The 27,912-nt window shown below is 37.2% G+C and overlaps 3 protein-coding genes across 3 annotated transcripts; 1 reads left to right on the top strand and 2 right to left on the bottom strand.

The window, feature by feature from the left end:
• Window positions 1-5,752: 5,752 nt before the first annotated feature.
• On the bottom strand, window positions 5,753-8,390 carry LOC139114602 (U6 snRNA-associated Sm-like protein LSm2). Its single transcript, XM_070676415.1, has 4 exons — window positions 8,276-8,390; window positions 8,075-8,142; window positions 7,591-7,681; window positions 5,753-7,168 (listed from the first exon to the last, which is right to left on the bottom strand). Exons 1-4 carry the CDS (start codon window positions 8,276-8,278, stop codon window positions 7,040-7,042), a joined length of 291 nt encoding a protein of 96 aa, XP_070532516.1. The 5' UTR covers window positions 8,279-8,390; the 3' UTR covers window positions 5,753-7,039.
• Window positions 8,391-8,543: 153 nt separating this feature from the next.
• LOC139114601 (proteasome subunit beta type-1-like) lies at window positions 8,544-12,603 on the top strand. The gene is made up of 6 exons (XM_070676413.1): window positions 8,544-8,744; window positions 9,829-9,936; window positions 10,461-10,542; window positions 11,173-11,302; window positions 11,773-11,879; window positions 12,035-12,603. Exons 1-6 carry the CDS (start codon window positions 8,656-8,658, stop codon window positions 12,218-12,220), a joined length of 702 nt encoding a protein of 233 aa, XP_070532514.1. The 5' UTR covers window positions 8,544-8,655; the 3' UTR covers window positions 12,221-12,603.
• A 3,998-nt stretch (window positions 12,604-16,601) lies between these two features.
• On the bottom strand, window positions 16,602-26,568 carry LOC139114600 (endothelial differentiation-related factor 1-like). Its single transcript, XM_070676412.1, has 6 exons — window positions 26,335-26,568; window positions 22,491-22,542; window positions 21,157-21,234; window positions 19,398-19,480; window positions 17,546-17,639; window positions 16,602-17,115 (listed from the first exon to the last, which is right to left on the bottom strand). The coding sequence occupies exons 1-6, from the start codon at window positions 26,410-26,412 to the stop codon at window positions 17,051-17,053; spliced, it is 450 nt and encodes a 149-aa protein (XP_070532513.1). The 5' UTR covers window positions 26,413-26,568; the 3' UTR covers window positions 16,602-17,050.
• Between the last annotated feature and the right edge of the window lie 1,344 nt (window positions 26,569-27,912).

Raw genomic sequence — 27,912 nt, 5'->3', positions numbered from 1 at the left:
AAGAAGACGATATGGTTTTGCCATTTTGGGCCTTTTTAGTGCAACGTCATTTTTCAGTCTTTCATTCACAGAGAAAAGAATAGCATTTATACAAACATTGCAATTATTTTCAGGTTTATGTAAAATATTTGACTTCTTCCATGTTGGTGTATTGCTTGATATATGATGCATAGTTGGTGTGGTGCTGCTTGATATCCACCAAGTGATGTGTTGCTGACCTCAGCAATGTACTATGGATTCACATATTTCCTTATAGTGCTTTATTAACAAGTTTTGTAGTTCAAAGCCAGGTTGAGTGTGTGTGTATAATTTCATTGTGGTATAAAATTTCACCAATTCCAGTTATCTCCATCATCATCATTACCACTCAAGTTCACTACCAGATGATAACATCAGTGAACAGCGTATTTCAGTCATTCCAAAGTGATTGAAAATTTGCAGGTTGTGCTCATGACATCCTGTTTGTCAGGAAAACGTCTATCAAAGAAGGGTCTTTTGGAAGATGTATACATCATAAGAAATGGCTTTTATGTGTCCGCTGTCTCATATTCAGCGACACAAGTTGTCGCTTTTGGGCTAAAAAATATAATCAAGAAAATAGTTCTCAGCCTAACTGGCTGTCATTTTGGAAACATGAAATTAACACGTCCATTCAAATTGCTACCTGAAAGGAATTTGGTAACCTATATTTACCATCACTGATCATTTGGTTATAGTAATGAATCATTTTGTGCCAGGCTGCAGGAATGTATGAAAAAAGTTGCTGTGCCAAGTTTATAGCACTACTCATATAAACATAAATGATATATCTCTCAGTGTCTGAGTAACCTTTAATGATCCTTAACAAGACTTCGCCTCATGATAACATGCTAAAAGTTTCAATAGACTGTGTCAGTATGTCTAAATATGGATTCAAATTCTGCAGTAAATCACGGTGGTAATACTGAGTTGTGAAATTGTCCAGTTACAACCAGGATATGTAACTTTTAAGTGTCCAAAATAACAAATAAATGACAGCAAAGTTTAGGTTTGTGTGTGAAGACTGTATTGCTCCAATGATGAATTGTTCCAAATTTACACAGAAAATTTACAAGTCCATGTAACTTGTTACTGGATGTGATTGCATCAGAAGCATAAATGGCTACTTGAATCCCATATCGCAAGAATTTTGGTCTCAGCAGGTACAAGTAAAGTGTACACAAACTAGAAATATTGCATCACACGTAGGCTGAGTATTTCAATAGAACACTAAAATGGGCAATAGATGTAATTTTTGACTTTTTGTTCTCCATTGAAAGTGTGTTGAAATGCAGAAGTCTTTGGCCTTGCAAACATTGAGTATTGTGCATAACCTGCAGATGCCATTGTTGATAAATCAATTGTATTGCTTACTAAAATTCAGACGTCAACAGTTATTTTGTGAACACCACACATGCAGATTGTTGACAAGTCAAAGGGCAGTAGCTGTAACTTTTGATAATTTTCACACTTTTTGTTTTTAATTTGATGTCAATTAGTTTTCCTAGTTCTTGTTCAGATATATATGGTAAAGTTGAGCTTGTCGACTAAGCCTGTACATGAATAAAACTGCATTGTTATTGATGACCAGTAGTTCTGGTCCAGACTAAAGTTCAATTGTAAACATAAACTCTGCATTATACATGTAGAGACACTGTGTTGGCAAGCTGAATAGTGAATGTTTCAACAAGTTTCGGAGGAAGAACAAGAACTTTCAATCAACATACAAAACAAAGATAGTGGAAAAATGATCAAGAGTTCAATTACCGGCCCATGAATTTTTGACATATTTGGTAAAGTGAAACAAGAAACTGTATTATATACAGACCAACCTTATGCTCCAAAAAAATCCATCAAAAGCTGCAGCTTATCGTACTGATACATTTTTACCTTTTTTTTTTACTTCTGTTAAATTCAATAGCACTACAATAAATCTCTGTCTATAAAAAAGTGACCAATTGAAATACTCTGAACCCACATGTGCTATGTGTACAGAATCTGTGTTGTTCAATCATATCTGTTCAGAAAATTTTAAATTTTTGCTTCTTTGTAACATCTCTTTTTAGACCATTTATTTTTCACACATATCATGAATGTACACAAGTTATGAACAAGAATTTGCTGTGTCTTTGCTATGGAATTCTGCTTTGCTTGATTTTGCACGCAAATTCACTTTTTTGAAAATTTTTAGTTCAGAATACTGCATTAAAATACCAAATTAAATATACTGAGGCTGAATTTTAATTTATGGCCATAAGTTATCATTTATGGGAACACAAGTTCATTACTAGTTTCATGAATTCAAATTTTTTAAAAATATATGGAAGTGGATAGCATCGTTTGCTTGTTATCTAGAAATCACAAGTTAAAATAAGATGACACATTATGGGCGTATTTGAAGTATATCAGATATTTTGTATGTTCTATGTTGCACAAATTCTATATTAGAATTATGTATTCGTGCTTGTTGCTAGGGAAGAACATATTTGAACTTTTGACTGTAGCTTTAGAACATGCAGTTTCATTGGTTTGATTGCAGTGTATTAACCAATGTAGGCTGAGAAAGCCAGTCAGAGCGAGGGACACATTTGTGTATTTATCCCTACATGTTACGGTTGTAGTTCTGATTATCTTGAATAGATATCATGTGTTTGAAAGTTTAAAATGAACAAAGTACTATTACCAGATTGTTTGTGCTTTACTGAAATTCAATCTTTATGTATTTAACAGAAGGATTGTTCTTAGTTTTCAGTGCTAATGTTACAGCGGCTGTTTCATTGTGATTGTCATCATCAAATTGCATCATTTCCTGTGTTACGGAATTGTTGTGATGGTTATTAATATTAAAATATATTATGTATTCACTGAAGTCTTCCCCTCATTGTTTGGAATAAGTATATGAGTCAGTGCCCTCCGCAACTTGGGGGGCCAATTTACATAACACTATAATTTGCATATTCTTTTGTTGTGAGAGTACATTCTTTTGTATTGTTATCAACATATGAAAAGAATGTTCAAAACTATGGGTGGCCCACCCTTCAAAACACCTTGTGGAGAACCCTGTGAGCTGTGTTTGACACACCTCGTAACCTGCATCTCACCAAAGCAAATGCAAAATTTAGCATGAATACTGGGGTTTGAAAGGCCTGTTATATCCAGCTTTTCCTCATACACTGCACCGCCAGCCATACATTTTGTAATAGCAGACAGTACATGGGAAATTTTAAGTAGTTCCCACTACCTTTCTTCATTCAGACTTGTTCTATTTTGAACTTTCACGTATTGACATATCCAAGAACTCTGTCAGATTTGCATCTTCAGAGATCATCCTTCGTATCGAATTTCTTCACTACAGAAGATCTTTGCTCAGTTTACACAAATTTTCTGCCCCCTGATCTTGTTCATAGGTGTTACTTCCATATCCTGGAAAAATAATTACATTGTAATCACGAAGCAAATAACAATGTAATGATCAGTGTATTGTCAATAGATGTTGTTGACAGCTGCTATGTTTTGAGGCAAAGTTGGACACCAGTTGTATCCATGAAGACACAATAACAGCTTATTGTCTTGTTTTCTCATGGCTTAGACCTTGAAAATCAAAATCCACAATCATGTCAAGACCAAAGTAAATATCACAAAACATGATGGGGAGTGGAGGAGGAAACATGTCACTGCACTATTTTCCAAATTATGCAAGAATGAGACGCAGCAATACTACCGGATCCTATTCTTTGTTCAAGGCTGAAAAGATGTTTTGGTATGGTAACACATAATCATAGTCAATCAGTATGCGAAGTGTTTTTGTCACGTGATACCCAGACATTGCGTATGTTTTTGGATTGGTCAACAACACTTGGGGGGATTTTCTAGATATTTTCAATGAATTTAGGCAAATGTGCATGGAAAGTGTCATGGCAAAGTGGCAAATGTCTTTGATACCAGAGTAATTTGAAGAGATTGCACCAACACCAAAAGTACTCGCTATGCTTTCCCAACACAAAGGAAATATCAGTGTCACTCCACCTTTTACAGAATGCCTGAAAAAACATTCAAACTTCACAATGACTGTATCACAGATAATCCAATACTTTAAAGCAAGTGTGGCATGCATTTGAAGAGTAGTCATCATGCAAAGAATAGGTTAAACCTGGAATTTAAATGGACCGCGGCACAAATAAACCCATGTGCAGTCCAAACCCGCATAGAAATATGTGTATTTCCATACGCGCTTGTACACATGGGTTTGTTTAATCGACTGCCATAGCTTAATCTATTGGACGTACTGAGTCTGTACAATACAATGACATTGCAGCCTTTTTTTCCAAAGTAGAACCACTGAGTTTATGTTAAATTTTCACAAATTCCAAATGTTTTCCAAAAACCATGCAGCAAAATCATGTGAAACATACAATAATAAGAGACACATGTTGTTATAGATTATTATACACCTACGTCTGTAACCAATGGAGTTTCGTCGTACAGTAAGTTTCAGTATCAGAAGACGCGGAGTCCAATAACTTTGATGCAGAGTACAATAACTTTAGGTGTTATTGGACGCTACTTGACCTTTGACCTCAAAACACCATTACATCAACACGAGGAAAAAGAAGAGAATATTTTACATTTTGTTACGTGCAGAGAAAACGAACAAAAGGGTGAACTCAGCAGTTAACGTTTAAACAAAATTTATTACGAAAATAAAACTAATTGCTAAGTCAGGGATAGAGTACAAGCTTTAAAAGTGTACAGACTACTTATCTCAGCTGGGACGGCAAAGCTCCAGTCTTAGAGTTGTAACAGTCAGTCGGATGAATGAACAGTCCTTTGGCTTGCTGGCTTGAAGCTGCACAAAGTCCACAGTATAAATCCAGCGTTGGCAGTGAAGGGCTTGAAAAGTCTTGAGAATGACTACTGCTGGAGTTTAGTAACACACAAGAGACACGATCCCAAAAGTCTGACTGGAAGCTGTACACGTCCCTTTTATACACATGTGCTTACATAAGGGCATATAAGAACAATCTAGAACTTTTATTGACATGCTAATTACTGTTCTAAAATTCTCTCTCTTACACAACTAATTAACTTTCTAGAATTTTCCAAACATGACTAATTGAATTCAAGGTTGTGAGGTCATTAAGGGCAGTGACCTTGAGAATGTTCTAGACTAATTGAACTCAGGTCATGATGAGTGTGGGGGGGAAATGACCTACATGACAATTTTTTACAATAATATATACTTCTTAACATTCAGTACTTGAAAGTAAATCATGATCAGTCCAAAACCGATGAATGTGAGTGACATTATATCGCTGACGTAAAATTTCTACCACGCGCACTGCGCAGGGCGGGTTGAAATTTCGTTCTGTGCCCTTAGCAGACGCGCTGAACGCGTTCCCAGTCTGCTCGTGATCGCTTAGTGCAGTGCGCCAGAAGCTTCCAAAAAAACGCCTAAATTTCGACTTTTTCAGGTAAAGTTGGAATAACAAGGTGTATAATAATAAGGTTATTCACAAAATACCAGGATTTATGTCCTCTTACATCGTATGCTACGGTATTGTCGCGTCTCGGACAATACCTCCGCTGCACGATGTACTCGGACATAAATCCCGGTATTTTGTGAATAACCTTATATTACTGCTACACTGCCATTAGATGTGCACATAATATGTAACTACACCCTGCTAGTTTGTTTACTGACACTTATTTGTATTGAAAGACCAGTCCTGACACATTATGAGATCTTTCTTTATTACAAACACGAGTATAAACTACATATGAAATATTCTGGGGGAAACAAATAAAAGAGTTCTGAGTACCGTTTGCTTACAAGTACATCTTTATATATGGTACATGTACATACATGTACGTCTTTCCTTTACCTAATGCAATCTTGCATTCTGATAACAAAACTAAAGATAAAACTTGTGATCCCAGTGGCCCAAAACATTAAAATGTTGAAAATTTTGTGAACATTTAATCCATGAGAACCTACTACACAAAATTTAAAAGCCTATTAAGATGATGGGTTCTGAAGAAAATGTTTATGACCAAAAACAAGAAAACTGACAAAATTTACATATGCAAAATGTAGCATAATACCATGCAGCAACACTTGCACTGAAATTTCAGTCCAATTGGATCGCTACCAAGTAAGGATTCTGTCAAAATATGGTTCACATGATTCCCCAGATTTCCCTGCTTCAAATAAAACGTCAACCAAAAACTTTGTTTTTGCAATCATTCATGAGAAGCATATGACACACATAGTCTGTATGTACCCTGGAAAAGATTTTCTCTTCATGGTAGTTATAATGAAATAAAACATTCAAATCAAAGAAAGTTCCAACAGCTCTATATACTAACTTCTTTCTTGTGTTAAAGTACTATAAGCAGCTTTGTATTTATAATGGTGAAGTATTCTCAGGCATAGTTTATCAAAATACTTCAGTTCATGTGTATTCAATGAACTAAGGGGCAATTTTAGGTTCCAGGAAAAGAAGGGAGGTGTCTGAAAGTTTTGTCTCCATTGGAATTTTTCCATTCTATCTTTCACTGAGTTACGAACTGACATAATCTGTGTGTAAGTAGGAACTTCTTGAACTGGTAAAAGTTATACAAATTAAAACAAAGATACATATATAAACAGTAGTTGGGCATTGGTAAGCAAATCCAGTGGTTAGAGATCCAGGGCCACCTTTGTTTTGGCTTCGGCCAGTACAAAACATTCCGTGTGTGTTGCAAGACCCTGATCACGAAATGGATTTGCTCACCACTGATGTCTTGCTCTTTCAATCTCTGCCACACAACACACATGAAATCCAATCAAGTCCTCTAGCTTGGCAGTGTTCACATCTGAATAAGTCAATATTTAAACACATTCATTTTGTCCTGTTCTCTTTCTGTATGTTGTACACTGAATAGGTCCAACACTTCACAGTCAGTGCATCCTGAAGGCAGAGGTCTTTCACTTTTTTCAATTTTCAAGGGAATGTCAAAGAAATTGAAAGCAGAATATCCATTAGTTTCCTTTATTTTGAACAGCTTCCTTCCTTGCAGCATCTTGGAGTAACTGTGAATCCACTTCATCTGCTGGTAACTGCACATATCGAACCACTGAACCACGTATAAAACAGTTCTTCACTGATAACTGTTGGGATGAAATTAGGACTTTTAAGTCTGTTATTCTAGAGGAACCAAGAATTATTTGCCACACATGTATCTAAGTTCATACGTATAATACAAGCTTTTCCTGGGTTGGTAATGGTCGATGGCTGCTGTTCTGCTGTTACACAAGGAACTAACCTTCTGGTAGTTTTCAGAAATACATGATAAGTCAATCTTACTTTCTCTATACTTCTTATTTGCTAAATGAAGCACAGTACTTTGTATTGACGCTTGAAACCTATGAACTTGAACCATACATTCACTGACAAAGGGAAATGTAATGTAGGCGGTCAGTTATAATTTTTCCTGTCTTTTAAGTTGTTGGGAACTCTGTCGTTAGTCTATAATAATTTTCTAACAGTTTTGGAACTAAAGTTTCCAACCATTAATCATGTTGTAACTTACCATGTGTGGATATTTTTCAGGATCTGTTACACTGATATCTGTTAGTTTGATGTTCAGAAATTGATCCACAGAGTGAAGTGTTCCATGAATACTGGAATAAAACATTCAATGTGTTATATTCACTTTTAAAATACACACCATTTACATGCTGCTTAGTTTGGCCATGGAGCTACATGCTGCTTAGTTTGGCGCATCTACGCCTGTATTTTGAAGATTTCTCTCACTATATTTAATTTCTGTTGATGAAAAAAAACAATAGTCAATCACTGTACCGGCTGAGTTGGCGCACTGAAGTCATTTCGAAAACACTTCGCGCGTTGCCGAAATGTACATATTAAACGGGCTAAATGTGAGACAGCTTACCTACTGAGAATAACAGTTAAGATTAGCAGAGTATTTAATATGAAACACAGTTTAAATATTCTGATTAGCACTAATACAGACATAAGGCTATAGAGAAACTAGTGATTCAACACGTACGTACCTCAAATCATTCTTGAGTTCCACCACTACGTCCTTTCCGACTAATGACTTAAAAAATGAGTAGAAGAGCTGTAATGAAAAAAAACGAAAAACGTTAATGTAGGCATATATGTTAAACGATATCTGCAGGCTCCGGGGTACCTTTCATAAACTGAAAAGTGTCTATTAGACTGAACTTCATCGTTTTCAATGCAATACTCACCATCTTGGCCTAGGCTGCACAAGTCACAACTACGTTGAGCATGCTGGGAGCATCGACCAAGGGATTTCCCATCCTCTTTCAAGCGTAGTCGTAATATTGAAATTTCAGATGGACGACCATTACGTATGACATTGATATCGAGCAAAATTTTCTTTTAGAATATTTAAGACTACAATTAATTTGGTTTTTCTTTCTATTTATAAATCTTCGACCAGTATTTTTGTCTCTCAAAATATTTTATTCCTTGCAAGGCTGCATTATGGTGCATGCTGGGAATTAGACCGCCATATTGGTTAGTGCGAGGGGTGAAGCCAAGGCGAGGAAGAAAACATAACACTGTCATCATATCTAAGTAGGCAGAGAATAAGCTTTTACCAAAAATGAGCGTTCAAGTACCACCTTTTGCGCGTAGTCAAAATGCTGCCGGACCGAAACAAAGATACTTCAGTCCATACGCCTTCAACGGAGGGTAAGTGCCAATGGTCGGGTCGGCTGCTACTGTTGCAGAGCATGCATGACTTTGCAAATGGCAGTCTCGCTGTGAACATACACAGGGAGTAGACCACAACGGTTTCTAGACGTTTCGGCACCAAGTCGTTTCGGCCCAAGACGTTTCGGCCTCCCGCTTTCAGGCCCCAAGTCGTTTCGGCACCGCGACCCAAGACGTTTCGGCACTGCTCAGGGCTATCTGAGGGAACTAGTGCTGGAGCGTAATGTTGCACATCCAAGCACTAAAAAAGTAGTGTCAAATAACATTCATGTACATCATGCTTCACTTTGTGAGAACATAGTAAAAGACCGTAAGATAAAAACTTCATATCATTTTCAAATCTGTGACACAAGTTTATCGATAGCAATAGCCGCCGACATGGCAAATGTTTGAAAGCGGTGCCAAAACAGCACGGCAAATGTCACACAAATGCACAGAAAAGTACTTGTCAGAACGCAAAGGTGACGCTTACGAATATGACCGGTCAGTCAATTACTAAAAAGTTTGAAAACAAATCGAAACAGGGATGCCGAAACGTCTTGGGTTGCGGTGCCGAAACGACTTTGGGCCGGAAATTACAAGGCCGAAACGACTTGGTGCCGAAACGACCAGTTACCGACCACAACAAGCTCACCTTTGTAATTGTAGAACAGCACATACTACTGTAAGAGACAGATCCATCCCCACTCCACTCCAAGTTCCTGTTGATCTCGAGTCTGCAGAATATTGCGTTTGTCTTAATATCACTGTTACGCCTGCCTAAGTTCTGTAAACTAGTAAAGACAGTCATTCAGTCTCAATCAATGACAAATGCTACTTAGATTGTTCAGCAAGTTTGCATTCATACTCTAGAGTCTTTCACTGTCGTCACATTTTTCACGGTGGATTCCCTTTACCTCCAAGCATTCACAATCAAAGCAAAGAGCTGCAGTCAGAATAGAATACCTGCTAAGAATACAGCCAGCTTACCTGTGAAACATTCAAGTAACAGTACATCCAATATATACAAGATTCCATGCACTTTGTTGTAACATAGGGTACAACTTTTGTATCTTCAACACAGCACTGTCATGGCAATAGCCGGCGAAGATTTTGCAGTCATAGCATCAGATACAAGACTTAGTGAAGGATTTCAAATACATACCAGGGACAATCCCAAAACATACAGCTTGTAAGTATCCACCATGTCAATTCTATGTTGCTTTCAAATACAGCAGCTGTACTAGTTTGCACACTGACTGATGATAAGCTATCTGAATTTCTGACAATTTACGGTGTCTGCACCAAATGAACACATCAAGTAATACGTCAAACATCATAAAAGAGAACGTTCAACACTGGATTGCCTAATTAGTAAACAACATCATCAGGTTACTTATAAATGGTCAGTAAGATTTTATGTGAGAAGTTTTGTAAAACAAGTCAATCTAATGACTTTCAGCATTCATACATATAAAATTCATATTCTTAAAGAAACAAGAATATCAGATATGTGCTATGGTTCATAAAATTGGCCACTCGTCTGGCAAGCTGCAATCTGAATTATAGATACAGAGTATTGCTATCATGTAGAGAAAACTTACTTAAGATAATACTGTCTTTTGTACCTCAAATAAAAAGATTGTGTACTGAACAGCAAAACTCTACTATTTGCAAATAATGAATATGATGCTGACAATGTATTGTGTATTACAGGACTAACAATGCAGTCTTAGGATGTACGGGGTTTCATGGTGATGTACTTACGCTAACAAAAGTAATTGAAGCAAGACTAAAGGTAAGGATCAACATGCTGATCAGCACTGCAAATCTAAAATGTTTCCACTCAAATTCGGGAATTTCAGGATTTGTGCAAAAACTGTTTGTTAAATGTATGGTGGTGTGTTTGAAAACTCATTCTGAAAAGCATAATACAAAACTCAAAATACAAGAATGTTGTTTAGGAAGATCCCTGATCGTACCATTGTTCTGAGAACAAATAATAATATATATAATGTATCTTGTGAGAAGTCAATCATGTAATTTGCAACAGAATGATTTGAAGTTAACTGAAACCTTCCTCAAGGAACTTTCAGCTCTTCTCTCTTATAATCAAGAAGGAAAATTAGGGTTACAGCGCAAATTTGAGATAACAGAAATAATGCACCTATTGATATTCCAGATTCACAATGGCTACTGTACCTGTGATATAACTCTATGGGCAAAATGAAATTTTATATGTTCACAAAAACAAACTCTGAAAATCTCATTTAATACTCCATAGGCCTCGCAATGTATCCACACCAGTATTAGATTGGCAGAGTTTTGAAAAAAATGGAGAATACAAAAAACTTTGTGAAACATTCTACATATACTTAATCTCTTATAGCCAACTATAGAGACTAAAGAATGATGTTTTTTGTTTTAGATGTTTAAGAATGAACATCAAAAAGAAATGAGCTGTTCTGCTATAGCCGCCATGTTATCAACAATCCTTTACTACAGACGTTTCTTTCCTTATTATGTCTACAATATCTTAGCTGGTTTAGATTCAGAAGGTAAGAAGTTCTGCAAGTGTTACAAGTTCGACAAGTTTTTCAAAGTTCTTTCAAATGTCGTTAGATGTCCACCTAGTAAAGTTGATCCATATAAACAGTTACATAATTTCTTGCATATCGGTGTTGTACTTGCGTTGCTTGACTTTATCTTCATTGGAAAATTTGTCACATGGCTATTATCCAATTTATGGCAAAGACAAAGACAGCATCTTTGAACACAGTTTTCTTGTGAAAGATGGCTTTATCAAGCAGGCTTCCATCCATTCAAACTGTGACAAAGGCTCTAATACCTGTGGATATCATTTCTTGTCTCACTAATCATACTATCTGATCACTGAATCAGCCATTATGTGTTGTTGAATAACGTCAGTTGAAACCAATCAGATCATGTATGGTTAGACTTAGAAAGCATTTGTTAAATTGTGTTTTAAATTGCCTGTGAACAGTCTATATTATATTATCTCTAACAGGTAAAGGCTGTGTATTCAGCTATGATCCAGTGGGTTCATATGAAAGAGAGAGCTTCCGTGCTGCAGGCTCTGCCAGTGCTATGTTACAACCACTTCTAGATAATCAGGTTTGTAATAATGTTTTACCTATCAATGGACTTGACCAAATACTTTTGTGTTGTTGATTGTTTGAGCTATTCTTACTTATGAATATCACGTAAAGAATCACAAAATTTGAAGTAGAAAGTTTTAATCAGTCGTTTATGTATTTTTCTCTCTGTAGATTGGCTACAAGAACCAACAGAATGTTGAACATCTTCCACTGTCAAGAGACAAAGCAGTCAATTTAGTGAAAGATGTTTTTATTTCAGCAGCCGAAAGAGATATCTATACAGGTGATGAAATTATCATCAATGTTATAGACAAAGATGGTGTCCAGACCAACAGATTTCCTCTCAGGCGAGATTAAGGACAAATTGAAAAACATTTTGTGTACACCTTTCATGTCCCTCTGTTTAATAACACAATCCTTTTGGTCATATTGTATCTCAGTTTCATGAAGCATACATTTTAAAATGTACATAGGGCTTTGCTGAACTGACCATTTTGCGATTTCAATTGCTTGAGGAGTACCTCACCGTCAATGTTGTGCAACCTAGTGATACAATACACAAACAAATGGTCCTCACTACAGTATACACTTGATAATTTAGCCGTAGCATTGTACAAAGTGCCGTTTGTTACATCAATGCAGGAACTCTCTTTTCTTTGTCTTGGTATGACAGTGTAGGAATGCCTGTGTATTATTTGTCCCCAGTTTGTTTGAAATAAACTGAAGAATATTTGCACACAGTTTTGTTTTTGTGTTGTTTCTCATTCATGAAGTGTTTGCTGTTTGATTTTTAGCTCATATTTGGTATGTAAATAAATACCAAAAAAAGCTTATATGGTGAGTCAGTGGCGTCTGTATGTATGTATGTGTAGATGTATGTCCGTCACACACAAAGGCTCCCATACCGCCAAAGCTACCATCTCAGTATTTGGTGTACAGGTAGATGCAGGGGTTGAGACGTGACGTTGTTCAAATGAACATGTCAGTGTCAAAAATATGCAAATGAGGTAAGAACAAGGGGAAATCCTGCATATGTGCAGGAGCGGTGGCATGCCAATGACTGAAACAGGCTATGGTACTCCACTGACCTTGAGTCATTTCCTGTAATTGTTTATGAACTGTTACATATTAACAGACCTGCTCAAACTAAGAGGGGACTAGCTGTGTTGAAACATTCTCTGCTATGCATGTTGGTAAAGTTGACCTCCAGTACCTAAAGTTTCAGACCTTATTTACTTTTGTCATTCTTGTTTTTCTGGTTTAAATATTTCTTGTTTTTCTGGTTGTACTGTGCAGAAATCATTGTCATAACATCAACATAGAATTTTCCTGCACTGAACAGATAGAAACAACACTAGTTGTTGATCTTTGGTACCCATACTGGTATGTACCAATTCTGATCAAATGTGAGCGACACCGTATAATTGCGGTATTTTTGAGTGCATGCTGCAGGAATATTTTTAACAATTTAAATAAATATCATGTGGATGGAGAAAAACTTTGTTTTCAATGTGGTTCAGTATGTGTCAATATTATATAAGTATACTGCAATGTTTAACTACAGACTGGGACAAACCATACAAAATTCTTGTTGTCATTGTATTACATGTACAGTATGACAATGTACATGTAGCATATGAAAAGAAAAACTATAATCTTAGTGGCTATAGTTTAACAAGTGGAGAAATTTTTATTTTGTGCATTGACAGCAAAAATTACCTCCTGTTCATTCAAGCTTCAAAATACTGAAAGGTTTAATTGAAATTGCTTACAATGTCAGTGACTTTGAGGTTGATAAAAGACAGGCAGCTACCATAAAGTATTCCATGACATCTTAGCTTAAAGTTCCATTAGCTGTATCTTCTGGCGATTTTTCCGTTAGTTTTGATTGAAATGATCACTGGCTCATGTTGAATAGCCTGTCAAATAACAGAGAATCGCGTATTATTCGGAAACATTACGTGCGCTACAACTAAATAACATGTGATTTTACAACGAAAATTTCAATTTTGTCCGGACAGAAATACAAACTCTGTTGACACGCGGATTGCAACGTAGGCATTCTTCTGCACCTGCGCGAGCCATTTACAGCAATTTCAAAATAAATATTCATTACGTATGCCCGGTATTTACGTCGTAGTCCATCGTCCGAGCACGTTGCGTAGCCAGATGTCTGGCAATCCACGACGCAATGTTGTTTTGATCCCGCAATAAACGTGAACTTGTACATCTCGCGTGATCGCGGCGTCACCATATCTGCCTTCTCCCCTGCACGCTGAGCATGCCAGACGTCAACAAACGAGCTCGGAAGGGCGTTTGAACAACAATTAGCAGTTTTATGTGGCTATAACACCACTAATCATGTTTGTTTCTTCGTAAAACAAAATTTTGCAACAAATATGAGCCTCCAACATGGAATTTTCCGAGGTAAAAAATGGTCAAAAGTTACAAATAATGGCCCTTTAACAGTATTTTCCTAAACACAGCCAGGAAAGGTATGTGTTAAAAAACACTACATGCTGAAAGTAGACATGATCTGATATGCCTTTCATCTGAATCCTCTACCATTATGATACAAAGATTATGGCCTGTTTTTTTTGCCACTTTGAGTCAATTTACTGTATTTGTGAAGACATTTTGTTATAATAACACGTTTTGATGTAGTGAGTAAATACGCAATTTTGTATTGTCGGGATAATTTTTGCAAATTTTTGTTCAAAAATATCAAAAACCTCTTGTCTGATAGCTTTGCAATTCGGTATGAAAGTCCCAAGGGATGACCTTAGGTAAATTCTATTGTTCAAACTGGGAAAACCTATGATATATATTGATATTTTGAAGCCAGATTTTTAGTGTGCGACCTGAAATGACCTATATCAACCTTGGATATGTTATAAGATAGTTTGGAAAAACATGAACATAAGTCTATTTAGTATCAATTTGTTGTGAAATTTGATCCAGAAAAGAAAACCTGACATATTACGGACAACTTTTTAGCAAGTATTTCATGAAGGAAATACGAACGCTGATTAGGGATTTGCAATGGACAGATCTTTTTGGTGTGTGTGTGCTTGTCTTCCAGGGAAGGAGGGCACTTAAACTTACAGGAAAACATTGTGTAAAACAGAAAAACAGCAACTACATAAAAAAGGTTTTGAAACAGGATTACTTCCTTCATCTGTCAGGAAAATTGAACATTAACATTAACATTATTGCCAAATTTTCAGTACATTTGCTATGTGTATCAGCTGCAGATTCTTGTTCTACTCCCCACAGCATGCTAAAAAACAAATATTCAGTTCAGCAAAATGCTCTGTATGCATGTGTGTGTGAAGACCGTAATCATGGTCATTGATGACAAATAAATTCTAGTCCAGACTTGTATTCAATTTCAATTAATGTTTCTGTTGACACAAAACAGAGAATAAAGAGGCATGAGCAGTTCCATGTGATCTCGGTTGATGTCTATGTTAAAGAGACATATTTGTGATGAGACTGAGCAGGAAGCAAATTGGTCTGAGGGATGAAATCAAGAAATATACCCCTTCAAGTAACCTCAAAACTAGCAATATGGAAATGAGTGCAAAAATGGTAAAAATACTTAAATCTCTTGCACTCATTTGCATATTGCCGGATACTCATTGTTCTACTTGTGTGCTGCTTTTATCGTCTTGAAGGTCTTGTTTTTCAGTGATTGGGGTCAGACTAGTGATTGATATCTGTGCCAATACCAACACAAGATATGTACGTGTGGAAACACAGTATTGGAGACCTTGAATATATTGGAATCATATTTGGTACCGTTTTGTAGTGAACACTTCAAGTTTTTTTTATAAGACTGCATCTTGTGAAAAAGACATTGGCAAGAATCTATAGACCTATAGACCTACATGGCTATTGTTGCATGTCTATATATATAGGGGATCTGTAAGTTCAAGCTACCGGTATACTGAAACAGTTCTTCTGCCATAAGAATATTGTCAAAGGACCTCTCCAACTCACCATCTTGTATTACAGGTATGCTATGTATACCTTCCATACCATCCATGTCTATAGTAGCTACAGGGCAATTGGTTTTTAGTTCTGAGAAATACCTCTGATCAAATTCAGTAACATACAAGTACACAGCCTTTACTCAATAATCATTATGAGCTGCTTGAGGAATGAACATTAACCATACAGTGTCAAGTAATGAGCAAAAGGTGGCACTACTCAAAAGCACTTACAAAGCGTTACACTGTAAGCATACCAACAGACATTTGGTCCAGGTTTTATAAACAGTCATAAATATAAACGAAGACCCAATCTCTGCCAAGCCATAAGATGATTAAGTACTGCAATTTCCCAAGGAATATGTCCACTACTAAAAACAAATTAAGGGTCAATTATTATATCTTGGTAGGGGTGGTCAAAACTGAGAAAATCTCAGGAAAAATGCCAAAAAAGTTGAGACCATGTTGATTTCAGATAAAAATATTCTTCAGGTCTGTCTAAAATATGGAAAGAGATATCATCCTTGCCATATGAATGCAAAAATCCCCTTCTTTTCCCTGAAATGGTCAAATCTTAACATGTGAAAACAATTTCCATATTGACATTCTGATTGATTCCCAAGATTTGTTGATCAATCATAACATGTATTACTAATGCATACAGTACAGTAGACTGCAGCATAAAACCTCACACATCAAACATAGCTCTGTGAAGTACACACAACATCACGCACGAAATGCAAAAGTTTGTTTGAGATATCATAATTTTTATTTTATTAAAAAACATTGCCATATTCATAACGTTTACTCTAATACTACTGTTTTGTCTTGATTCACTGAATACGCTAAAGCAAAATTCATCATGCATCAAAATACTGTGAAATTGGAGGAAACCAACGTTCCTCATGTTAACTTTTAATCGAGCTGCTGGCCAATATTTTATTGAACAAAATGAATTCCCAAATAAAATACCTAAACAACGAAAATATAACAGGAAAAAATATACAGAAAGTTTTGTAATTCGCTCCATCTTTGCTGCTTAATTATACCTATGTTAGCTAACTTTCTGGTGAAAGCAAATTTGTAAATTATAATTTTCTGAAGAATTTGGGACAGGAGATTTTCCACATGCAATTGCTTGTGACTGATAGTACGCCAGCATTGTAAGGTCAAAGGTCATGCTGGCTGGGTCGATTCATTTCTTCTTTTTGGGGCCAGCTTGCAAAGGAAGACCCTTTTCTTTGCCACGAAGCTTGATGCCTGCAATCAAACAAATGCAACACATCAGAAAGACTTAACTCAAACTTGTTGTAAGGAAAGCTGACATCATTTTCCTTTGAAATCAAGAATGAAAATCAAGGTCACCATGCAAAAATTGGTACTAAAGAAACAAATTTCCCAAAACATGTATTTACGGATATTTTAAATTCAAAATGGCCACCATGCCTGTGTTAACTCTGTGGACAAAAATTAAAGTTCAATTTTCACAAAAATAAGCCAGTGACAACTTTGTTACTCCACAAGATGTAAAATAAGCCCCCCCCCCCCCCCCCCCCCAAATGGTGAACCAAAACAGTATCATAACAGTTTGAAAGTGTGAATGACTGTCCCCAGGGCACATTCTACCACGATAAACCACACTAACTGACAACTAATAAGGGAAAAGTATCGGTAGGTAATTATGACTTACCTAAAGCTCTCTCAATTTTGCCAAGAACCTGGTTGTTTGGGATGGCACGTCCGCTCTCATAGTCTTGAATCACCTGCGGTTTTTCGTTAATTTTCTGTGTTACAATAACAAATGGATAAGTTATGAATACATCAAGGTATTATTTGATCTGTGAGGAGAGAAAATGTTAGAGACACTAGATTTGATGATAAAGAAGGACAGCACAAGCTGTGTATAATTCATTATGGGATTCACAAAATCAAAGATTGGCAAACTCAATAAATAAAGATACATTAGCATTACAGCAAATATATCAGTAAAAGCCATCTGTATATTTTAGAAAATACTGAGGATTGAGGACCATTCAAACATCTATAGAAAATTGGTCTCATGTGACATGATATGATTTTCAACTTTGGTACAGATGCATGATTTCAATGCTTATGTACGGTACGTACAATGTTATCAAAGTAAATTCACACTATTCCCATCCCAACCTTCCATTCCACCAAATTAGCCATACTATGAATCACTAAGCTACAATGATTTCTACACTAACAAAACTTAACAAGAAGTGACAAAAACAAATTTTACACTGCATTATGGATATTTTGTACTAGATGTTTCATCTTTCTTTGAAATAAAGAAGTGCTTGTGTGCTTAGCACATCTCACTTCATATGAAGATTGGGACTTTTACTACGGCAAATGAATTTTCCTGTAGCATGTATGTATTTAATATTGCCTTTATCAAGGAAGTAGCCTTGTCGCCAAAGACAACGCAGCACAGAAAGACATCAAGGCAAGACTTGGGAAGGTCCGGGGCGCTTTTGCAGCACTCCAACTAGTTTTAAGATCCAACCAGTACAGCATCAGGCTGAAGGTTAGACTTTACAACACCATGGTCAAGCCAGTCCTACTGTATGGGGCAGAGTGCTGGCAAGTCACAAAAAGCGATATGAACAAGATCAATGCCTTCCACAATGGGTGCCTGCGACGGATCTGCCGCATCTTCTGGCCAAACAAGATCTCGAACAAAGAACTCTACAAGAGGACAAAGACTGAGAGCCTGGTGATCGAGATCCAACGCCGCCGGCTCAGATGGCTTGGTCACGTCCTCAGAATGAGGAAAGATCTCGTGCCAAAGACTGCCTTACGATGGACTCCACCTGGGAAGAGGAGGCAGGGTCAGTCTAAAACCACCTGGCGCCGCACAGTGATGGCTGAGCTGAAGGAGATGGGTCTGACCTGGGGCGAGGCACAACATGCAGCCAAGGATAGAGAAAGGTGGAGGCAACTCGTCATCGCCTTATGTCCCACTTGGGACGAAGGAATGAATAAATTATTGATCAAGGAAAAGGCAAAAATAATTTGGGTTCTTGTATGACACTGAACAAAACAGTAAGAATAGCATATGTGACCTGCAACTTTCAGCAATTCTATTCCTTTGACTCAGATGCAAAATGATGCATGATCTCATACACACAGATTTTCCAGATGTTCAAATTTTAAATGCAGTACTTCAAATGTAGTATTTTCTACATGAAAAGGTACATATTTCATTTACTCTCTTCTAAAACAAATCACAGAAGGAAATGTCATGTAAGCTAATTAAACCATTCAACAAAATTTCCAAATGTTTGTTCCTTGATGATGCCACTTACACAGTGTACATGTACAAAGTGCAACAGAATCTTGACAATAGCCAGCCAGTCATTTCATGAATACATATGCACCTTTGGAATTGAGCAGTATTTGCAAATTTCTCTGGCCAAGAAAATACAATGCAAACTGCTTGTCTGCTGCAAGAAATGGTGTTGCTTTATATCCTCTCATTATGGATGCACATTGTAGTCAACTTCAAAAAAACTTACCGTAGCAAGTTCCTTCTGGGTCATCTCCTTGTCCTGTCTTCCTTTCATGATCAAACGTCCAACATCCAAGCTGACCCTCTCATCTGAAAGGCATAACACACAGAGACATGTATCACTATCAAAGCTGAACACCAAACCACATTTTATTAACTTTGACCCAACTGTCGGCCAGTACAGCAAAGTGAGATGCAATGCACTGTACTTGACACAACTCTAAAGTCTTGCTGATGCACTGAAAAGGCAAATTTCTTCCCAATGATAAAATGGTAATTTTTCCTTCATGTAGTATTTATTTACTGTAACCCTTTCATGACCGTGGTTTCAACTTTGGCCCAAGCGATTTATTTCTGATAGTGGGACTGGATCAGTTTACAGGAAAACGGGGTGAAAAGTTTACACTTGTTTGAAGATGCAGAGGGTAATATGTTATATGATTACAAGTGTGATTTGATTATGAAGGAACAGGTGTTAGTGACATAAATGATGGCGTCTATAACAGTAACTAACTGTTGTAAAAACATCAATGCAAATTTAACAACAGTGTATATAATCAGCTATAGCAAAATATTTGTATAAAAATTTAGCTTTGTGCACATACACTACACATAAAATTCAACTTACAGAAATGTACTTGTATTTCAACATAATTACTACACTAAGTTTTACAGCTCCATGTACAGTACACTGGAAAAATGTTATGAATATATGTACAAAAACTTCAACAAGTTACACACATGATAAACATATTCCAACAGAAATTACATATTCATAGGACGGGCTTCACAGAAAGCTATATATTAACAAACATAAAATGTCATGAATTTGTAGAAAATATCGGTACACTTGGATGAAAATTAAAACACTTGTCAATTTGTTCTGTAAGCTAATCATTTGCCTGTTTCACAGAACTTACAGAATTTCAGAAGGTGGATTTAAAACTCATGTACAGCTCACTATGAACGACGAAGCCCTAATAACAAGGTTAGTTTTATAGTTTTACAAAACATTAGATTGCGATTGACAGACCATTGCTTACTATGTATTATAACATGCTTAGCTGGAATCCGGCAATCTGATTGGCTGGAGCTTGGGTTTATATTCTGAACAAGAAGACCTGCGCTGTGTACACATTTTTGGGCTTGCGCAAATTTCGAACTCAAGTTTGAGAGCTCAACGTGCAGTTATGTCAAAAAAGTCTACGGCTTGAGATTGATTTTGATTGTTATATTTTATTCTGGTGCAGCTCGATGAACCCACAAATGAAACGTTTGTATAAGCAGCGACGGCGATGTAACAACAACATCATTTTTAAAGTTCTATTCACCGTTTTTTCTCAAGTAAAATTCCTCAAGTTCGATATGTAATCGCGATATCGATGATTACGTTACCGTATTGTATGGAATCAACTGTGCACGTGCGTGTGTTCTGCAAAGTTCCTTTTATGTTTGTGTTGAGACCTCTGAGGTGAAAATTAGCATATTTGAGTGAAATAATTGCTTCAGTCAGTGATTATTTCCTGCCACTATCCTAATTTTCACCCAAGGCGTCTTATATTCGCAACCAAATACCCTCGCTTGCCGTTTATAACTTCTAAATATATTGTACTTTATTAATTTTCAAGATTTGTAATTGGGTTTGCCTGTTGATCTGAGTAATAAATAGATAAGCAATAGATGATAAGATGGCTGCCCTGCATCAAACCAGAGTAGGTCAAAGGTTGCACTGATATAATTTGTTTTTATATATTTTTTTCACTTACGGTGCAGTTCTTCAGTCTCTCGGTCTAATTTTGCAGTGTCCTTGGCAGCTGAGTGTTGTTTGTTGGATGCTGCACTGACTGAAAGATAAAGATTAAATTATGATTATTCACATCTGTAAGAAACTTCATTCTCAGTAAATTATTTTGTGGCTTTCCATTTCTGATGTAATTGTAAACTTGTAGAGTGAGAAGCATTCAAAATTAAAAACAGATAGCTTTTCTCATAGAAAACCACTGTGAGGGCAATGGAGTTGTGTCCTTTAAGAAGTCAAATGATCAGGGAAAAGGAGTCCTTTCCAAATCTGAAGGCACGTCCAATCAACATTATAATTTATAGAAAACTGAATTAAATTTAACATTATCTTAGGGGGTATGTATTAATTAAGTCACCATGAAAGGAGCACCCTCAGACAAGAAATTATTTCTACCATGATGAGGACACCACTGACTGTTCTTCAGGTTTGATGTACACTGATCATATACATCAAGGAATTTTAAGGTAGTATGCACCTCGAAAGTGAAAGACTTAAACTTTTGCTCAAACTTTCCTCAAGGAATCTTTCAATCATTCTCTTTCAAAATCAAGAATAAAAACAGTGGGTCACCACGCAAATTTTGGGTACTAGAGAAACAAATAACCCAAGATTTACCGATATTAGAAATTCAAAATGGCCACCATCCCTGTGTTAACTCAATGGAGAAAAATAATTTTTTTTTGAATTTCAAAAAACTAAGCCGGTGAAAAGTTTCCTTTCACCAAGAGCTTTAAAATGAATCCCCACATGTCGTATATCAGAAGAGAATTGTAAAGTTTGAGAGTCCGAATGTCTGTCCCCGAGGTGCGTTCTAACATTAATTCATCTGTTATATCAAAGAATGGGAAAATTAATTCACAAGTGTGGGTCAAAGTTAAACTATTGTTGGAGCAGACCTCTGCCAACCAGATTTGCTCACTGCGATTTGCTGTAATTTCCATATCTCATAGTGACTCATACACATGTATGCATACTCTATGATAAAGTACATGATCTTGGGATATTTACACACCATATATGTACTGTGAAAACAGCGTTCTATCAATAGAGATAATTTGATAATTTACAGAGATGTAGCCTGTGTTATCTTGATAATACTGCGATAAAGCTTGATGCACAGTATGACTGCAAAAATGTGAAACCATGTTTTCTGTCTTGTGTTTAAAGTCACCTTTGGCAGCAATGATCCTTCTCTTACACTTTGCAACATACAGTATTTCAAAGCCAACGACCATTTTGAATTTGAGTGAAGTGAATGTGAAGCATCAAGAAAATAATCATATTCAAAATAATAGTTACATTTTTTGGTAGTGTCAATATCCTCTCCCCTCCTCTGAGCAGCATTGATAGCCTGTAAAGTAAAATGTGGAATGGTTTCATTTATAATTTCAATACAAAAGTCTGACAAAAGTACTTGCATAGGTGAATGCACTCTCTGTGGTACACTGCACAGGGACATATTACAGCTGGTAAACTCACCCATATACATGTACACATGTAAATGAACATGTACTTGACCATGGTCCCTCCACAGAACAGAAGCAAGATAGAAGGAAGAGACTGAAATTTTGATCAGGCAAATTGCTTCCGACAATCTTATACATCATGTACTAAGTAATGTAGTACCGTTAACCACGGGTAGAGTAACCATGCATTAACTTACAACCAGAGTGTGTGTTCTGAATGTTTTGCTGTTTTTGAAATGTTGATTCACAACACAATACTACACAAAAGTTCAACAATTTCCAAATGTCTTTCCACACTTCATTACACCTCCATTTCTATGTACACATACATATGCAGGGTTCATACACTTCAAGTAAATCAAAATTCCAGGACTTTCCAGGAGTTTTTTTGCCATTTTCCAGGAGTATTTGTGGTTGAAAAATGCCATTTTCCAGATGCAGTCAATGACGAGTTGACAGGTTTTGATGGTGACGACATCTTGAATAACATCACTGACGACTGAGACAGTTGTGAGTGTGGTGTCAGGAAAGATAAACTCGGGGAAGGCTTAGAATTAGTCGATGACTTTACATTTGATGAAGATCGGGCAAAGAATCATCAATTTGTGATTTACTTGCTCCTGTTTTTTCCTACCAGAGCTCGATGTTTTGCTCCTTTAGCATGGCTTTTCATAGCCCCGCGTACAATGCTGTGTGTTCCCGACGTTATGAAGCCTCCCACTACAGCCCTGCTAAGCCATAGACATGCGGTACCAATTTGGACCGCACACAAAAAACTTTTTTTCTAACTACTTTCGGCTGAAATCAACTCGATTCAAATCTACCGTATGCCTACCCGAATAACTCAAACGCTCACAGACTGTAAAAGAACTGTTCGCATGACGTCCAAAACCATTAGTTTGCTGGCGATACACGTACACGGTCAAGGGCCTAAAGGCCGGCGATATCTCGCATGAAGGTACCGAACGGCAAGCCATGGGAACACAGAGCATCATACGCAGGGCTAGGCTTTTCGATACAACGAAAGTCTTTTCACAAAGTTTGCATCTTGCCGCGACTTTATCTTGTGCCCGCTCCAGCCATCCTTTGTACTCGGGCTGTTTCAACCAATGATCGCTGAATAAACACTTTCCAGGAGGCATTACTGTGACTGATGACCCGAACAAACTTAAAATTTCAACACGGTCCCTCCACAAGCAACTCATGCCTACTTCGATGTCACGGTACATGCGTGCAAAACCATGGATAATAGAATACACAACATGGTCTCGCCCACGCTAGTGCAAGAGTACCCCTTTACGACATTATAAGAAACATTACTACGCTTTCCAAATTTTGTCTCAGGAGGGCTCCCCACCTGTCGCAAAACAACTTTTCGCATTTTACGATTTGACGTTCGACAATTATACTGTTTGACATTCGCCTTTACGATCTGGCCGTTCTCGACCGTGTGCGATCGTAACTAGCGATTTTCCAGGAGTTTCCAGGAGTAAATTTTGATTTTCCAGGAGTTTCCAGGACTTTCCAGGAGTGGTTTTAAATTCCAGGACTTTCCAGGACTTTCCAGGAGCGTACGAACCCTGATATGTAAGCTAAACCAGTGACTGATTAACATGCAAAGGTATTGTCTTCTGAATCTATAGAAAATTATTTTTCATGGAATAAAAATTAGAGGGGACTCTTGCATAGCTTTTGAGAAACAATAATTAATTTTAGGACATCTACTCTCAAAACTCAGTGGACACAAATGGGATTTCATATAAATCACTGGTAACCTCTGAGTTATTAGAATTAGGGTCACAGTACACAGCTACAGGTCCTCAGAGTTGGTATAAGATGTGCGTCCACCATACTTCATTTTTCCAATATCATCTTGGCAATACAGTCTAGTAATGCTTATCAAAGGTCTGTTGAATGTACATGTAAACATGGAGGTAAAAAGAGAACCAGTCATCTTCATCAATTTGAAGTAATTAAATATATCAAAAATTGGTGATCACAACTCAAGTTTCCCATACTGGCTGCAGAGTTTGCAGTGAAGTCATTAACCCTTTTCCTGCCAAGTCCATATTTCACCACCAGGTCAAGATGGTTAAAATTAATGAAATACAACGTATTCCATATGATGTATTTTAACATAATACTGTACATTTGAAGGCTGTTGAAAACATAATACTGTAAAGTTGATTTTTTTTTGGACAAAAGATGCTATAACATACCAAGCCAAGTGGGTGAAAATACGTCATGTTTTGGCTCAATACCGCTTTTTACTGACTTGGCTGATGGGGAAGTGATACAGTTATTACTGTCTGGCAGGAAAAGGGTTAAAGTTGACATGGAACCCAATCCCGTAAAATTACAGTAACATGTGCATCATCATATGCATCTTGACCTCTGACCCAAGTTCGGGTGGACTCCATCCTTAACAATAGAACAACCTAACAACCCGTCAACAAATATTATAACCTATGATGAGCATGACGCACAAGATCAATCCGTACCTAAACCAAATCATTATTGTGTCTTACAAGTAATTCTCTTATCAGTAGAAAAGCATAAACTTGGAGGCTAGCCAATGATTCTAGAATAATCTTCGCCATGTTACAATCATGCTGCCGTTCCGCTGCAATGCTGCCCTACTTATGTAATGCTGGGTTATGCATTTTATGTATCTCTACGATAATGTTCACACACACAGGCGAAAGCTGACTCTGTGCACACACGCAGAAACGCTCACCTCGCAAGCTCATATTTATACGTCCAAGGTTATAATATGGATCGGCGATCTACGAGCAGCGTGTCAATAATAAGACATACAAGTGAATATACCACGAGTTCATTGTACTACGTCGTGGAGCTAAAGGGGGTCTCTGGAGGGTTCCCAGACACTTCGCACCAAAACCACTTCGCACCATACCATCTCGTCCCATACGATTTCGCACCAAAACCACTTCGCACCAAAACAACCTCGTACCAAAACCACTTCGCCCCAAAAGTCATGTCCCCCAAACCACTTTGCCCGAAACTTATCGCTAAACTGGTAAAGCTGAAATAACCACCTTTCTGTCATCCTGGACTGAAATCTTGAAAGTGTACGCATTTCGCGACATCGTGCAATTCCGCGCAAGGCCCCTGAGTTGTAGTATTTGCGTGTTTCTATTTTCTTATTCTATCGTTCATGGTTTCATGTAACAATAAATGGTTCGTGGTAGCCAAAATGTCCTAACACATTAATGCTTCCAAGTTGTAGGTAAAAACAACCTTGTGATACGTCGTGATCGTTGTTTCAGGACGAGTTGATGGTGCTATACTTTGGGCGAAGTGGTTTTAGACTTTTAGTACGATGTGGTACTTGGGGCGAAGTGGGTTGGGCGAAGTAGTACTTGGGACGAGGTGGTTTTGGTACGAAATGGTTTTGGGACGAAGTTGTGTGGGGCGAACTGGTTTTGGTGCGAAGTGTCTGGACCCCTCTGGAGTGTTGAGTCGACAGAGAGTGACCTGACCTTAAAAGGGACGTCAAAACTGCAAAGACAGACGTATTTCTTACGTAGGAGCAATAATTCACAGAAGGCTGTTTCAACGGGGGAAATACGACACTTACAATGTTTCTTGATCACGCGACTTCGACCATGCTGTTTCCCCAGCGTTGCTCGAACAATATTGTGAGCAAGTCTTACCTGTTTAGATTTAGCCTGACTGGCAGTGGGTGCTTTCTTTCGTAAATATGTCACGGTATCCCAGTCTGCTTCAGCCATTTTGAATCTTCAAAACTTTTACAGAATAGCTGGTGTCAGAGTATATTCATAAAGTGTCCAACTATTGCGCGTAGACGTGCAATATCAGAGTTATTTCTTGAGGTGGAGGTGTTCAATGTGTTGAGAGCATATGTGATGAAATCTGCACGTATATTTGTTTCCACGATTCCACAACGCTCTTCTCCAGACGCCCTCAATCGATCGTCCGGGTTGAAACCGTTGCGATCATTCAGCGACCGCTGAGGCGTAAAATCACCAACACATGGACAAAGCATGGGGTATTCAGTAGTTATTAATGATATTAAAGAAATATGAAAAACATTATTATTAGTAGTATTATAAAGAAGTATGGAAAATATGAAATTCATTGAAGAAATATGAAAAATATGAAAATTATTGTTGTTGTAATTGTTGAAATGTTGAAAATTACTGTTGTTGTTATGATACTACTATTAATAATATTTTTCATATTTCTTTATCATCATTAATGACTACTGACTACCCTATGGACAAAGTTGGTCCTCTCCTGCCCTTGTTCTGTTGCATAGTTTTGCCTAGCTCAACGAGTTTTTGTAGCCCTACCAGTATGCAAGGCGGCGGCGTAGCCAAAGCCTGACACTCTCGCCATACTCGTACGGCTACTAGTTTTTGTAGCCTCCGTATTTTTTACACCGCAAACATTTTCTCGCACCATCCCGATTTTTTATTAATCCTCTAATAGCAACAATCAGCTCCCACTCTTAAATATGGGACTAAGTTAGAAAGTAGGCCTAACAAGTTTTTCTTCTATGTGAGAAAAGTCTAAAATATCGTTAAAGGGAAAATAATACACACCTTGCCCTACTTGGCATGGCCTATTACAGCTGGTTTGGCCAGTAAAAATCATACTAAACAGTATGTTTGTTTTAGGGGGCCTTAAAATATTCACTTCTCTGTTAAATTGCAACATATGATGACCTGCTATAACCAACTTGAGCCGACGGAGACATATCAACTTTGCTATAAAAAAGTAATCTGACATTTAAAATATACGCTTCCGTGAGGAAACATTAAAAGAACAAAAAAGATGTGAAAAAACATTTACTTATAATAACATTATTTAAAAAGGTAAACAGTTTACCTCTTAGGTGTACATTTTAAAGATTACGCAGCTTTGACAAGTCATTTCGATGACTCTAGAGCTGTAGTGGCAAATGCCCGCTTTGCGTATAACTTACCTGAATATCCTTTTTGAAGTTCATTGATTGAAGTTCACGTGGCGGTTCATACCACAGAGCCTTCAAAGTAACAGGGAGGGGTTTTAATTTGATGCATGAACCTTGATATATTCGAAACAAGTAAAATTTTGACGGCAATGGAGCAGTGAACAAACTCTGTTGCCCATTTGGCGAGTCTAACTGACATATTTTACGCTCATCGAAGTTAACCTACTTATATGAGAAGTATTTGATACAACACAGTTCAGTATGACGATGTCTATAACCTACGTCTACAGATTAA

This window comes from Ptychodera flava, chromosome 16, assembly GCF_041260155.1.
Source record: "Ptychodera flava strain L36383 chromosome 16, AS_Pfla_20210202, whole genome shotgun sequence".
NCBI lineage: Eukaryota > Metazoa > Hemichordata > Enteropneusta > Ptychoderidae > Ptychodera > Ptychodera flava.
This window is presented reverse-complemented; position numbering and strand designations above follow the sequence as displayed.

Excerpts from the sequence above, each read along its gene's own strand:
- LOC139114602 (XM_070676415.1), bottom strand. Across the intron at positions 7,682-8,074 it reads GAACTCAAGAATGATTTGAG|TATTCATGGAACACTTCACT; the intron begins GTACGTACGTGT and ends GTTTTATTCCAG. Across the intron at positions 7,169-7,590 it reads CTGAAAAATATCCACACATG|TTATCAGTGAAGAACTGTTT; the intron begins GTAAGTTACAAC and ends TCATCCCAACAG.
- LOC139114600 (XM_070676412.1), bottom strand. The coding sequence starts at position 26,412 with ATGGCTGAAGCAGACTGGGATACCGTGACATATTTACGAAAGAAAGCA. Across the intron at positions 19,481-21,156 it reads AGAGACTGAAGAACTGCACC|ATGAGAGGGTCAGCTTGGAT; the intron begins GTAAGTGAAAAA and ends TATGCCTTTCAG. Across the intron at positions 17,116-17,545 it reads CAAAATTGAGAGAGCTTTAG|GCATCAAGCTTCGTGGCAAA; the intron begins GTAAGTCATAAT and ends GTTTGATTGCAG.
- LOC139114601 (XM_070676413.1), top strand. The coding sequence starts at position 8,656 with ATGAGCGTTCAAGTACCACCTTTTGCGCGTAGTCAAAATGCTGCCGGA. Across the intron at positions 9,937-10,460 it reads AATCCCAAAACATACAGCTT|GACTAACAATGCAGTCTTAG; the intron begins GTAAGTATCCAC and ends TGTGTATTACAG. Across the intron at positions 10,543-11,172 it reads TAATTGAAGCAAGACTAAAG|ATGTTTAAGAATGAACATCA; the intron begins GTAAGGATCAAC and ends TTTTTGTTTTAG.